Below are 13,852 nucleotides of genomic sequence, written 5' to 3'. Positions count from 1 at the left end.
CTGAGATAGATAACTTATAGCAAAGAGATTTGTTTGAACCCTGTAGAGTCTGTACACTTTGTGAACAATTCTGGATGGATAGACCAATAGAAACACTCCAAAATTACCTGGAATAAAGTCTTATTTAAAGTTAAGGACATTTCTGCTATAAAGACACACACACACACACACACATTTTCTGACTTAAACCCCCAAAGAAAATTAGTGCACCCAAGAATATTAGTGAACTGGATGGCATTTCCCATAAGGAATGGGTTAGGATTCCTCATGGTGTCTGGCTATGCATCACGTTTGCAGCAGGTCATGGTCATAACAGCAACAGTGAGACTGTGAGAGTGACAAGAGACAGTGGGACAGAGAGAGACAGTGAGAGACAGACCTTTCCAGTGCGGTTGAGCATGGCAGCAAGTCTGGCAGCAGCAGTGTGTGTAGAGTGAAGCTGGAACGGAGAGCAGGAACCAGGAGGGGAGCACGACTTTTCTGTCAAAACAAAACACACACTCAAAGGTCTGGCTGTTTGCTATGGGGTTGTCTAGTTAAATGGAAACTACAATAAAAGACTGGAACAAAAAACACATTACAGCACTTTATATGATGCACACAACAGCTGCTGTATCAATTTTACTGGAAAGATGCGTGTCTCTGTGTTGTATTCTTTAAATCCAAACCACAAGGAAGACACTGTCACTAAATAGCTGAAAACGAGAAGAAAACTAACCGCCAGTCCTGTTACACCAGCTAACGGATCCCAGTGTTGACTAGCATCACACTGAGCGATAGAGGGAGAGGGAGGACCACCCCTCTCCCTCTTTTGGACTGTAATTTTTTTAATTTGGTCAGTTGTTTTACTTGATTTACATCTATTCAAATAAAGGCATAGTCTCATGCTAAAGGAGATGACTTTGTTAGTCTAATACAACACAACACAAGCAACTTTAGAGCAATAGCTATGCTTCAACAGCTGAATAACCCAGATATGGCCTGGTTCCTAATTTGACTGAGCTAATACTTTAAGATTTGGTGTATAATGGAGAACTGTCACATCAGTCCTCAGGGTTCACCAAATGGTCCACTTTTTTTTTTTTTAGCTTACTTCCCAACACATATCTCAGGGGCCTAAAAACTGGTGTGAGAAACCATTAGTGTGTAGATTATTTGGTTTACTCAGTGGTATGCATCATGCTGGCTCAGAAAGTAAAATATATAATAAAATCTAAAAACACAAAACACCAAGCGCTAATTGAGTTGAGCTGTGTTTGGCAAGAACCTGGTGATACAAACCTGGTACCATTATAGTGGGGTTACAGTTCAGTATACTGTTATATACTGTAATACTGTAGTCAAGGGGATACTGTGGGTTTTTTAAATATACATTTTTAGGAAACCAGACCACCATATGCATAAAGAAGGGTTTACTTTATATCCAATCAGAACAGAGGGATTAAATGACAAAGTCTAACACTGCTATTTATGTTTAGGGTTTAAAAACAACCCAAAATGTTCCACTCTCTGCCACCAAATTTAAGAATCGATTCAGTGTTAGAGTAACTTTGCAGTATTCCAGTACAAACAGCGCCACCCTGTGAACACTCCGAATAAACATGAGAAAACAATACGCCAGGTCAAAAGAGGTGCTTTGCAAATTACAGTGACAGCAAAACTACATTAAGTACTATGGAGCTGCACTGGAGGTTAAGTGGCCAGGATAAACAGTCAACATGTGCATCCTGGTATCAACACAGCAAAGTGACAAGAGACATGCTGCCACTCACCCACACACACGCCAAACACAGTTTGATGTTCTCGGGCTGGCTAATGTTTAGGAAATCCTGTCTGACCAAGGGAAATTTCCAAGTGCTGCAGGGACACTCACTAGAGATGGCACCAGATCACTCGTTTCCGACTCCGATACAAACACTGAAACCTTGAGTATCTTTTCTAAAAGTATATTAAGACCTAAACCAAAGTTTATTGTTTTGAATTAAAGCATTTCATTTAAAGCAATATTATGTAGCATTTTTACCTTAAAATTTAAAAAGTTTTAAAATCATAGTGATGCTCCACTGGCAACAAGGAGAATTGTGTCTCCATCATTCCCACTCTGGACTTGGCAAGCCAGAACCTGCAGTACGTAACTGGGCAGTGAAATGGGCAGGGTGATGCTTGCGGGAAGTGTGTAATGCACCATAACCTGAACCATATTTGTGTAAAATACTAATATCACTGTACTGCATCAGTCCACATGCTTCTTTTACTTTTAGTGGTGATTCTGTACCTCTCAGCTTGACCAGAAAAACCTGTGTAAAGCCTGTCCTTCTTGAGGGGTGGCTCAAAGTGCAAACTCTGCTCCAGACTTGCTCCCTTTCCCCTACAGTCGGAAAGTAAAAAATACCAATTCTCGCTTAATACTCCTTTAAGGCAAGCAGCTAAAAGTAGACCATCATGCTCCAACTACTAACGACATCTACAACCCCACAGGAAGATACACGCGCACACACACGCACACACGCACACACCCACACACACACACACACACACACACACACACACACACACACACACACTCCTAACGCCTCCTAACAGCCTACTGTGCGAGTATGTGCTGTGTCAAGCTGGATTTGATAGTTTGAGTTAGAGTTGTTGTTTATTCAGATACTGGCCCGAATGAACCTCCAAGTTGACAAGGATTTCATTCAGACCCTCTCTTGCAGTACTCGTCCCTATTTTTTAAACAGATATGAGTGTTGACTTTTGGGCTACTCTAATGCTTGCCTGGTTATTAGCAAGTAAGGACAAGTACTAGCCATTGATTTGCCCTACCTGTGCACCAAAAGGTAGAGCAGTTATTTATTTATTGTTTTTATTTTCCACTAAATTGCAGTTCTTTTAAGTCAGCGTTTTGACCTAATCACTTCATGAGTCTTGAGTTTTAGGATTATATCTGGGTATAGCAAAGCCACATTAAAATGCAGGTGTAAAAACAGCCAAGACTCATTTAAACCAGATACAAATCTGATCACTACAACCACTTCAGGGGGTGGTCTAAGACACATCTGACCCACATGTTATAGCAGTATAAACATATCCATCTCTCCAAGACACATTAGACCACCAGACGTCCCCCAGTACAACCAAATCACCAGTATTAACTGCTGTGCAACAAGCTAATTTGTATGTTCCATCCCTCATAGCAATCTGTCTGCCTAACGAGTGCACATGCATATGGCAAAAATCCGGATACAATCCAGATTCTAGTCACACAAAGTGACCAGGTGCAAACAGGGTCTTGGGTCTCTTCTTTAGCTTGTTTAAAGGAGGTTATTTTCTGGCTGACAAGAGCCAGAGACTTTTCTAGCTTCCCAGTAGCTCCCTGTTCATGTCTACATTAATTTAAAAGGTTTTATTATTTGTCTTAAATACTCTAAATGTCCCTCTATTGTAGCTCAAGACCATTCAGGTTTGCCAATCAATTCGTTTCTCCTGGCCATCCCACAGTATGGGCTAAAGCTAAAGGGCGATAGATGGAGTAGACTGCGGTAGCTGCACTGAGACTATGAAATAACCCATTAAAATTTAGCTCTAATCTCACCATGGCTTGATCCAGGTTATTTTTGCATACTGGAAATGGCATTCTAAGGTGGGCCTTATTTAAACATTTACCGATGTTCCAGCAAGACCCAACAGCACAGTTTTTGTCCTGATGATGGGTGACCTGCTGTGACTCAATTCTGAGCAGCAAGATGGAGCTGTACATAATGTCCCTCCAGTGCTGTGGGGCTTTGAATAATAAATGACTAAACTAAAAGCTAAAAGAAACTACATTCGGGGTTCAGCAGTAAATTGTAAGAAAGGGTTATTCAATTACAAATCATATTTATTTTTCTTTGGTTCTTGTATATAGGACCCTAAGATTTGGTGGGTTATGTATCCAGGGATACACTATACTAGTCAGTTCTTAATTCAATTAAAATCTCTTTTTAAATGAATGATATAATATTAAATTAAAATAAGTGTTTGTCAGTTACTTCAAAAGTATGGACCATGGACAAAAAGTAATGAAATGCTCTGAGGGGATTTACTGGGTATGCTCGGGAAAAGATGGCGATGATAGCCAGTGAGTGAATGTGTGGGTCTGTTTGTAGAAGGTTTGGATGTTCTCCTTGTCTGAGCGCATAATGAATGTGTGTAATGTCCTTCCAACAACAACGGAATAATCTGATCCTGACGTCAGTGAAATTGATCCTCTTCCCCATACACACACAGACAAACACTGAAGTAGTCAATCAGATCCCCTCACAACAGAGATACGGCCTAAGACTCAACATGTCCAAAACATGCATACAAATGCCGCTGTGCATTAAACTGATAGTTTGCTTAAAAATCAGCCTGGACACAACTGGGTGTCCAACACACTTCAAAAGGTGGCTGCGGAATGAATGAAGCAGGCCAGCATTAAGCTTTTGGAACAGGCTTCCCAAAATCCTTAAACACACAGAATGTGTTGGCCAGAAAAACAACACTCAATTCAACTGAACTCCAGCATTTCTGCCAATCAGAGCAGTCAAACATCCAACCAGAAGTCTACCTGATAGCTACCAAAAGCATATGGTCAAGGTGCAACTTGCTAAGGGACACTTAACCCAATTTTAGGTGTGCTCTATGAATATTTTTGACCTTGATATATATATATATATATATATATATATATATATATATATATATATATATATATATATATATATATCTTTGATCTTGATTTCACAAAAATCAAATACATTTCCTACCACTATTATATATGTACTGAGAAAGAACAGCTCAAATATGGATGGGCAATATGACAATATTTCATTGTAATGTGATAAATCTTGATATTGTAATACACAATATACTTTTCTAAGCATATTGAGATAAAATCAGTGCTTAAAGAACACTGATCAGCTGCAGGTTTCATTACAGTGTACGTAGTCCTGGTTAATTGGATGAAGTGCAGCACACTTTGAATAAAAATCACTGTACTCAGAATGGGAGAGTGTTTGAATAGTAGCTTTTAAGAATCTGCCTCTAGTGATGCATTATGTGTGTGTTTGTGTACCATAAAAAAAAACTGAAAGCCCAATATTGCCACTGACTTTACTGCCCATTACAAGTGCATGTAAGCTTCCAGCCACAACAAACACACCCACACTCATCAAGAACTATTAGGAACACTATACAAACACAATCTCAAAACAGCCTAAATATCTCATTATGGATTATTATTACTCTAAAGTTTCATGGAGAACAATACAAACTGGCCAATCTATTGTTAAGTTATAGGAGTGAGAAAAGCAAGTCTGGGACTGCCCACGGTTCTGTTAGGATCTCCATTAGGATGAGATATAAATATAAGGTATAGATATGTTGTAAGGCAACTGGAAAGAAAGCAAAAGAGAGCCAAACTGATTAACAACATTTAAAGTATGCATATGAACTCCCTCATTAACCCCATAACTCCATCACTTAGTCTCTCCACCTTTCCAAACTTGTTACCTGGTTTCGCCACCCGTTTCCGAATCCTCATTTTAGGAAAGGAGGGCCAGGAGTAGTTAAACGGAGAATCAGAGTCTGAGTCCATGGTTTCCTTGCAGTTGTTTGTTTGGTTCTTATAAATACTTTGACCAGGAAAAACTGGACGAAAAGTAGGCTTTCTTTAGGTAAAATGGACAAAGCTCAAAAAATGTCAGATAAAAATAATTAAAAAAGAGAAAACAACAAAAAACACAACTGAGCCCTGAAACTAAAGAAGACGACTGGAGGTGATGGGACGAGGTAGCCACTGATGACTCGGAGTGAGTGTTTTTGTGTGTGTGTGTGTGTGTGTGTGTGTGTGTGTGTGTGTGTGTGTGTGTAAAGGTAGTCTTTCAACACACTATACTCCCACTTTTTTGGTACTGAGTAAAGTTAAGACCTCAAATCCCCCTTTGTCCTGGCACAGAAGAGAAAGAGAAGGCCTTGTTTTTTTTTTGTTTCCTTTTTTTTCTACACAAGGTGTCTGGAAGAATCCAGAAAGGGCGGCCAAGGTTTAGCAATCATTAACTGGCCAATGCTAATGAAGCCCCAGGAGGGTCCCTGGACATGAGGCAGGCAAAAGGAATTGCATACCAACACACATACCTAACACACATCTCATACATAAACAACACAACACTCTACTGTGCTGGTCTATTAATTATACAGCAAAGGGGAAAAATCCACCCCTGCAGACTTGGGGAAAATACACAAGGAAGAATAATGGGATTTATTGCTAGAAACATTCATCAGTTATATACAAACACTATAATACAGATGTATGTATTGCTGAAAACATCCAGCATAACATTCATCTCCCTTGCAGATGAATATATGAAGCGTGTACCAGTTCATATATCTGCCAGTCTACAAAGTGTCCAACTTTATATAAGACTCTACATCATCTACACAGAGGCTGAAAGCAGATGAACAATCCAGCTCAATACACAAACCTACTGATCCTCCACGTGGCAGACTGGTTCGGCCCCCTGCCTGGGCAAACACACCACTCTACTCTGGAAAGGTCACCCTGGATAAAAGTGTCTCCGGAAAGTATAAATGCAATGCTTAATTATTCAACCTAGATTAACGTGATACAAATAATAATAAAATTGGCCTCTTTAATAAATATGCAACATATACTTAGCATCTATACGATACATTTTAACAAGCCTTTTCAAAGATTAGTATTTCTCTTCTTCTACATCGAAAAGTTTAAAAAGCTCTACTTGCATTGTTACTGTTCAGTTTATTTTTAATGTTTGTCGTTTTTGAAAAAAGAAATGATTTTATCAAAATTAATGAGTAAATTACATCATCTCCAATCTAATCAGCAGTGACAGGCCTAGTGATAGCACAGTAACTTAATAAGCCTCAATGTGTCTTTCGGAATGCCCTTCACATTCGCAGCCCTTTACGAGGCCTCCTGATGGCCCAAAGTCAACACGCTGATAACTCGAGCAGACCCAGTCTCCGAACACCAGGGCCAAACATGCTGAAAGTAGATTACAGCCATGTGTGAGCATCTGAACTCTTCTCTGCATGTGGTGGACATCCTGTCTCTTTCCGAAAGCTACACGGTAAACCGTGCATATGCATGAGTTCACCCAGTCTCTGAACCTGGACCCGTGTGAGCAGACTGTTCCACAGCTGAACGTGTTTTAGATTTAGAAAATTTAGAATCACTGTTTTGAGCAATATGAAACCAACTTTGCTGCCAATATAAAAACGAAGGCTACAAAGTTGCCGATTGTGTCCTCATAATTTTGACCAGAGCTGTACAGCATTAACAGTGCAATTCTAATGAAACTAATAATAATAATAATAATGATGTCAAAGAAAACCTTTACAGTATATTACAAGCTGTGTTTACAGCTCATCCCTGCATTGTAGTGAATTGTTTATTACCTCCTTGTTGTCTCCAAAAACAATGCTAATATCTCTATCCACATTGACAAGCCATAAATAAACCCAACAGACTTTCCATCTATCAAACAAAAAGCATTCACTATTATAAAAAGTGAGTCCAGACTTCCGAACAGTAGTCTGTGTGTCACGACAGCAACCCGAATCAAGACAGCAGTCTAGTGTTTCCTCAGCCCACCAAAGCAAACGACAACCTCTCCTGAGAAAAGACAGAACCTGAGTTGGAAGTGCTAGCAAGTGTGCTAAGAGTGTCTGGACGCGTGTGTTGGCAAAATCCTCAGTGAGACCAATTTCCTCCTGGAGTCAGAAAAAAAAAAAAAAAAAGGAGAAGAGAAAGGTTCCAGGCTCCCGGCCGAGGCCCAAGTTTACACCTCCATTCCCAGTCCTCTCTCTTTCTGTCGCACTGAGACCCTTATTCCATTCCTTTCTGTGAGTTTGCTTATTCTCGTTCGGCTCTGCGAAACAGGAGGCTCCACTCCAGTGGAACTCGCCGTCGTAAACGTTTAGTACTTGAATGAAAAGGACCTAAAAAAAGACACATTTAACGCTGAAAACCTCCAGTGGCGTTCGCCTTCTGTCCACATTTGCTGCTTGGCTGAGTGCTGAAGCCACGACTGTTTTAATCGCTTTCACAAACTGGCCTCCAGCCCCAACTATCTCCTCCCTCAGCCATCTCCTTCCAAGCTGTCTTCTCTCTCTCTCCCTCTCTCACTCACTCTCTCTTACTCACTTTCCTTGTGTGTGTGTGTGTGTGTGTGTGTGTGTGTTTGTAAACTAGCTTTACAGACAAAACACTTCGACATGTCTCTTATTTTCTTTGGTAACCTGTTTGTGGTCGTAGCTATAGAGTCCTGCATGAATGTACTATTGACAGGCCAAATAAAGCACAATGCCATACTGCCCACTGAGAGACTGTGTTTTGGATTTAGGCTGGGAAGACCTCACTGGACTTTACTATGATGACATCAAGTTAAAAAACTTGACAAAGTTAAACAGTTTTTAAAAACTATATATATATATATATATATTTTTTTTTTTTAATTACTGTTCAAAACTTTTTTTTGTTTGTTTCTTCATGGTTCGCTGTTTTTCTCTGCTCTGTTTGCACACTGGAAAAAGTCTGGGGTTTGTATTGGCTCTGCAAATAGAAAACAAACAAAGTGGCTCGGGTCGAACCACACAACACTTTTCCAGCCAATCAGCAACAGGGAGTCTCCGTGCTCGTGCATAGGGAAGGAAGGGGACACGTGTAAGGTTTGGTGAAGTGTTTGGATGGTGGAGAGACCTCCAAATGACATGAAAAGGCACAAGATGTTGCTCTGTTCCTGCTGGGCAGGTGGGTAACATTGACTTATTGTTAGTATTGTATAGATCAGTACGGTTTTGTCCCGTCTGTTTGTGATTGATATTCACAACTGCTTTGCTTAGAGGCAGCAACTGTAGCAACACTATTAACCCACAATGTGCATGGATTTGGAGAACAGCTTCACTCCAGTGCGACATTTACTTGAAGTCTTTTAAAGCACCGCAAATGAGCTGCATCTTAGCATAGAGTCCTTTCCATTTTTGAAATTGAAAAGATGAAAGTACTGTATATGGAAGACCACATTCACAGCTCAATGTTAAAACTGTCAACAGGCAGATTCAAGCAGTTCTAAGCTAAACTTTCTCTGGGTTACTGCATTTGATATGATGTCGAATAATTAATACAAGTAATAATGGAATCTGTTCGCAAGCTAACCAAGTTATATTTTTAACTTAAACTTCTAACTAAGCTACGGTTGGCTGGATAAATTCGTCAAATTCGACATGGACTGTACAGCGCTCACATTTAAGTGCAACACTTTATACACTACTCCCATGCCGATATCAAATAAGGTTTCATTAGAGATGTGCAAAATGTTCAAATAAAACAAATTGTCATTAAGTCGCTCCTCATCTGACCCAAAAACCTGCCATGTTAACATGGGCATTAAAAGTAACCATAATGATCTTTTAGGATCATTAATATCATGTGGTTTCCAGGATTATGTTTGCTAAATGATAATAGGGTTGTATTTATCTGTATTGTTTGAATTCTCAGTCATTCTCGGTCACCCTTCTGGACTTCAGGCCCTCTGACCTACGTACATTTTGTCTAAATGTTATTTCCTGACACTTTCATTTCTTCACACTTTAAGGTGTACCTGGACACAGACTTGCTCTTTCAAAGCAGCTAAATTTAGTGATTAGGAATTGTTTCCAAATACTTTCAGCCATACTGTGTAGAGAGAATATTAGAAACAACTCTGAACGTGGCTTAAAAAATAGCAGGACTTTGTTACAGAACCACAGAAGTCAGTGGAATGCTTGTGCTGATGAATAATCGAATAACTGAGTGAGAGAGTTACAATAATAAAGAGCTGGCGTCTGTGGTCAATAAGTGTGGTGCTTAGGGGGTGCGCGTGTGTGTGAGAAACTGGCAGATTTACAACTCTGCTCTCAGTAACAACACTCCAGCAGTAGTTGTTTTTTTTTCCTTTTCCTTTTTTTACACAACAGAACGTCCATTCTTCCAGCCCCCCCACCCCCACCCCCCCGACAACTTGAAGGAAATTTGCATTCTACATCGCCACAGTGACTAACCCCTCCAACTCAGCATCTTCCTGCTCTCGTCGGTGCCTTGTGTGTTAGAGTGAAGTGAAGTGTGTGTGTGTGCCCTTAGCTTGCAGTAAAGTAAGCTTGCTGCCTGTGCTCCTGCAGAGTTAATGTAAAGGAGAAGCCCACACACATGTTTAACTCCTTCAACTGTGGGCTTTTCATGCAGCTACTGCATTTCAGACTTCAGTAACCCATACATAGGCAACTGGAGCACTGGCCCTACAAAAAAAAGGTAATATGAATATCTGAGGATGTGATAATGCTAACCAATAACTCATAACTATTAGCTTTACTTTTTGCATTTTAAACCTTTTAGACCATCATCGACCTAGGAAGTGTTGTGAGTGTAAGAGTGTAAGTTATTTTCAGCTAGTTATGAATAAAAAGCTTGTTATAATAATAAAAAACATGATGCAATTACCTCAAAATGTTCTGTATGGAGAACTTAACCGTCTTAAATGTCAACTTTAATGCAAATCTAACCATCAGAGCTTGTTTTCTCTGCAATTACAGGCAGTTTGGCATCTGTGTAAGTGTGTTAGAGTGTGTGTGAGAGGGAGAGAGACCGAAAGAAAAAGGGCTCCAATCTCAAACCAAAATCTCAAACCTCAAACTCAATCTCGGACTCACTCCTCCTTTTCTACTAAACTACTTTCTTTCTCACGCTCACTAAGTATTTGTAGGAACAAAGAATGTCATGTTTGAACATAAAGTAACAGACCAACAGGGTCAAAAAAAAAAACTACAGAGGTCTCTTATCCTCCCAGTCCTTCCTTTACTCTGACAGTACTGTGGTAAAACTGTTTAATTAATAGGTATAAACAAAATGGGATGAGATGCAAAAACTAAACTTTTGTATATAAAAACCTACTAACTAGAAGGGAGGCGGTGGACTACTCATCAAGTGAGAATGTTGACGTTAAACATACTGAGGCCTGACCGATATAGACATTATGCTGATGCTAATACTGATACCAATGCGAAGAGAAAAAAAAAAAAAAAAAAACCACAAACAAATATTGGACAAAACTCTTATATGTAGTTAAAAATGACCGTTAAAAAAATTAAACTTAAGAACAATAAATCAGAATAAAGGTGAACGGATAAACGGATACCTGAGCTACATGTGGCAAGACTCTCTTCGTCTTCATCCAGACAGAGAACAAGCTGTTCTTCAAAGACCTGAAGAAAAGACAACCATAAGAAATAGCTGTAAATGTGTTCCGTATAAACAAATACATTCATGCTGTCCTGCTGGATGAATATTGTAAACATTTGAGATGGCAAAACACTTTTTACTGGATGTAAAGAAAAGAAAATTAATTATGAAGAATTAATTATGAATGAATTATGTTTGAAATGTCCTAATTTGAGCATATTTTACATGGCAGATCTGGTTTTACCAGAGTAACTAATTTCCTTTACCAGACCTTTGTTAAAAGCACATACTAAAAATTACCTGATTGTGTAATCCCGGCATTACCAAAGTGACTCACTGCTTTCACCGTGACATTTCTGCAAAAGAGGCCACGTGGCTCACTCCAAATAATACAGTTCCTAAACGAGCAGCATGTGCTCAATGAAATTAATTAAGGGATTTTACAATAGCACATGCTTTCCAAACTCACTCAGCACGGAACTCAAGCTCAGCCCATCCCACCAGATGGAAATGAATATATACAGTGAAGGAGAAATCTGGAACCAAGCTTCATCCTTCACACTAGCTCACAAGATATCAACTACTTCCTTCAAAATAAGAATCTCTTGAGAGGGGTCGTACAAGCAAAAACACTCAGACTGCAGATATAAAAGGTGGTCTAAAAGGTGCCTAAAACCTCTGCACAGTAGGGTAATGCCAAATAATCAAGACTTTCGTTATTACAGTAAATAATAATTATAGTGAAGTCTTCCAAATCTCAATAAAATAAAAAGCCATTATTTTTAGCTTGATCTCATGAGAATACAGTGGATGACCAATACATTGGTCTCCCCAGGAGCACAAAGTGTCTATAGTTTGAAAGTAATTGGGGTCTGTTTGAAGAAAATATGCACTAATTTATAAAAATAGAAAAAAAACATGCACATAAAACCACATAAATCATTTTTTACCCATTGTCAAATTATAAGCATCACAACCTGCCAACTATTCATAGCTGACTTTTTGAATCCAGTAATAAGGACACCCCTGATGTCCATCTGGCATACATTTAAGTCCTAATCCAAAAAATGAATTCACTCACACACATTCATGCCACACAAACAATGGGACACTTACGCTGTCTACCAGTGCAGAATCCTCTATGCTTGTCCGGCTTGTTAAATCTGCGGATAAGAAAATAATATAAACAAGCTTCACAAAATCAACACTAACAAGTTATTGCACAAAAAAAGCATATATACACACAAACACAATACCTTATCACATATCATATTAATCCTACATCTACCTGAAAAAAAACCCACACACCAATATCCAAAGAAATCTCTGCTTAAGTGTTGAACACAATATCACTGTGCATCAGTTAAGAAAAGAGGATACGAAGCCAGACAGGCAGCACTCTCACTCACACATACACACACCCCTACCTTTTGGATCAAAGCCAGAGCAGTAAAGCAGCAATCACTATGGTTACCAATGACAGGAAGCTTGTGTGCATTAAGTGCAGGAGGTCTCGGGGGCTAAATCTGCCTTTGCTGGCAACACAGCTCGCTCCTTTGTCCACCGCTGCTGTCCACCCCCCCCTCCCAAAATCCTATTTTCAGTACTTTTAACATCACCTGAGGGTCTCTTTCTCATCTCTCTCTGGCTCACACTACATCTTAACACTACTACAGTGTTCAGATGTCAGATAAGATTATTGTTACTGTTAGATCACTGTTGAAATCATGACATGCAGTCAGGACCATAAATATGTGGACATAAACATAGTTCTTGCCATTTTAGCTGTACATCCCAGCATACTCAAGATGAAACTGGTCACTGCCAGTGAGACAAGCCACGGTCAGGCTGGTCAGGCTCAAAACAAACCAACCAGTGAGACAGCAAAAATATTGGGTGTGACCAGTGTCCTCAAAGACACAAATAGGCCTGAAAGACAACCGGGGAAAATGACTAGGGTGTTTGACTGAATAAATCTTTCCTTGGTGAACAGCCAGATCTAGAACAGGCTTCATGAGGTAGGCATATCTGTGTCAAGGCCAACAATCAAGAGAATACTTTAGTAAATACAGGGGGTTTACCACAAGATGTAAACCACTCGAGCAGATTTGACATTTAAAGAATGGCTCAGCTGTCTAAGTGTTTGCTCAATCATCAGGAGATCGCCATTGATCCCATGCTACACAAATCCGTTGCCAGGAGTCCCAGAAAACACAACTGCCCAATTGCTCTCCGTGGGTGGAGGGGAGGGCACTTCAAGCTTCAAGTTCAGCTGCCCAATAACTCTGCCTTGGTGGCCATTCAAAAAGATGTGGTGGCTCACTTTGCTACTGGGGTGGAGTTGCAAATGCCTGAAATTATGATTCAAACGAATTACAAACTTATGTGCTCATGAGACACGTACTCAGAACCTTGGAAAGAGAGGAGTATGGAACAAACCACTGCATGGCAGAGGGAGGGCTGTATGGCTGTCTGGCTGTCAGTGGCTCTAGTTCCTAAAAAAAAAAAAAAAGGATTCTGCATCTAATATTTACACTTGGAGCCCAACCCATTCTCCTCACCCCTGTTCTGATCACCTAC

General features: G+C 39.8%; 1 protein-coding gene across 6 annotated transcripts in view; it reads right to left on the bottom strand.

Annotated features, from left to right (window-relative positions):
* arhgef28a (Rho guanine nucleotide exchange factor (GEF) 28a) overlaps positions 1 to 13,852 on the bottom strand; it is a 93,160-nt gene that overhangs the window by 44,935 nt on the left and 34,373 nt on the right. For 4 of the 6 annotated variants that reach the window (XM_072673966.1, XM_072673982.1, XM_072673974.1 and 1 more), the window contains exons 8-10: positions 12,389 to 12,435; positions 11,229 to 11,295; positions 380 to 480 (exon numbers count right to left, since the gene is read on the bottom strand). In XM_072673966.1, the coding sequence (XP_072530067.1) occupies positions 380 to 480; positions 11,229 to 11,295; positions 12,389 to 12,435 (215 nt within the window). Of the gene's footprint in view, positions 1 to 379; positions 481 to 5,529; positions 6,106 to 11,228; positions 11,296 to 12,388; positions 12,436 to 13,852 lie in introns of those variants that run through there. The other 2 variants (XM_072673998.1, XM_072674006.1) reach the window with 1 other exon arrangement.

This window comes from Salminus brasiliensis, chromosome 1 (genome assembly GCF_030463535.1).
Source record: "Salminus brasiliensis chromosome 1, fSalBra1.hap2, whole genome shotgun sequence".
NCBI lineage: Eukaryota > Metazoa > Chordata > Actinopteri > Characiformes > Bryconidae > Salminus > Salminus brasiliensis.
Note: the sequence above shows the minus strand (reverse complement) of the source record. Positions and strands in the feature narration are given on the sequence as shown.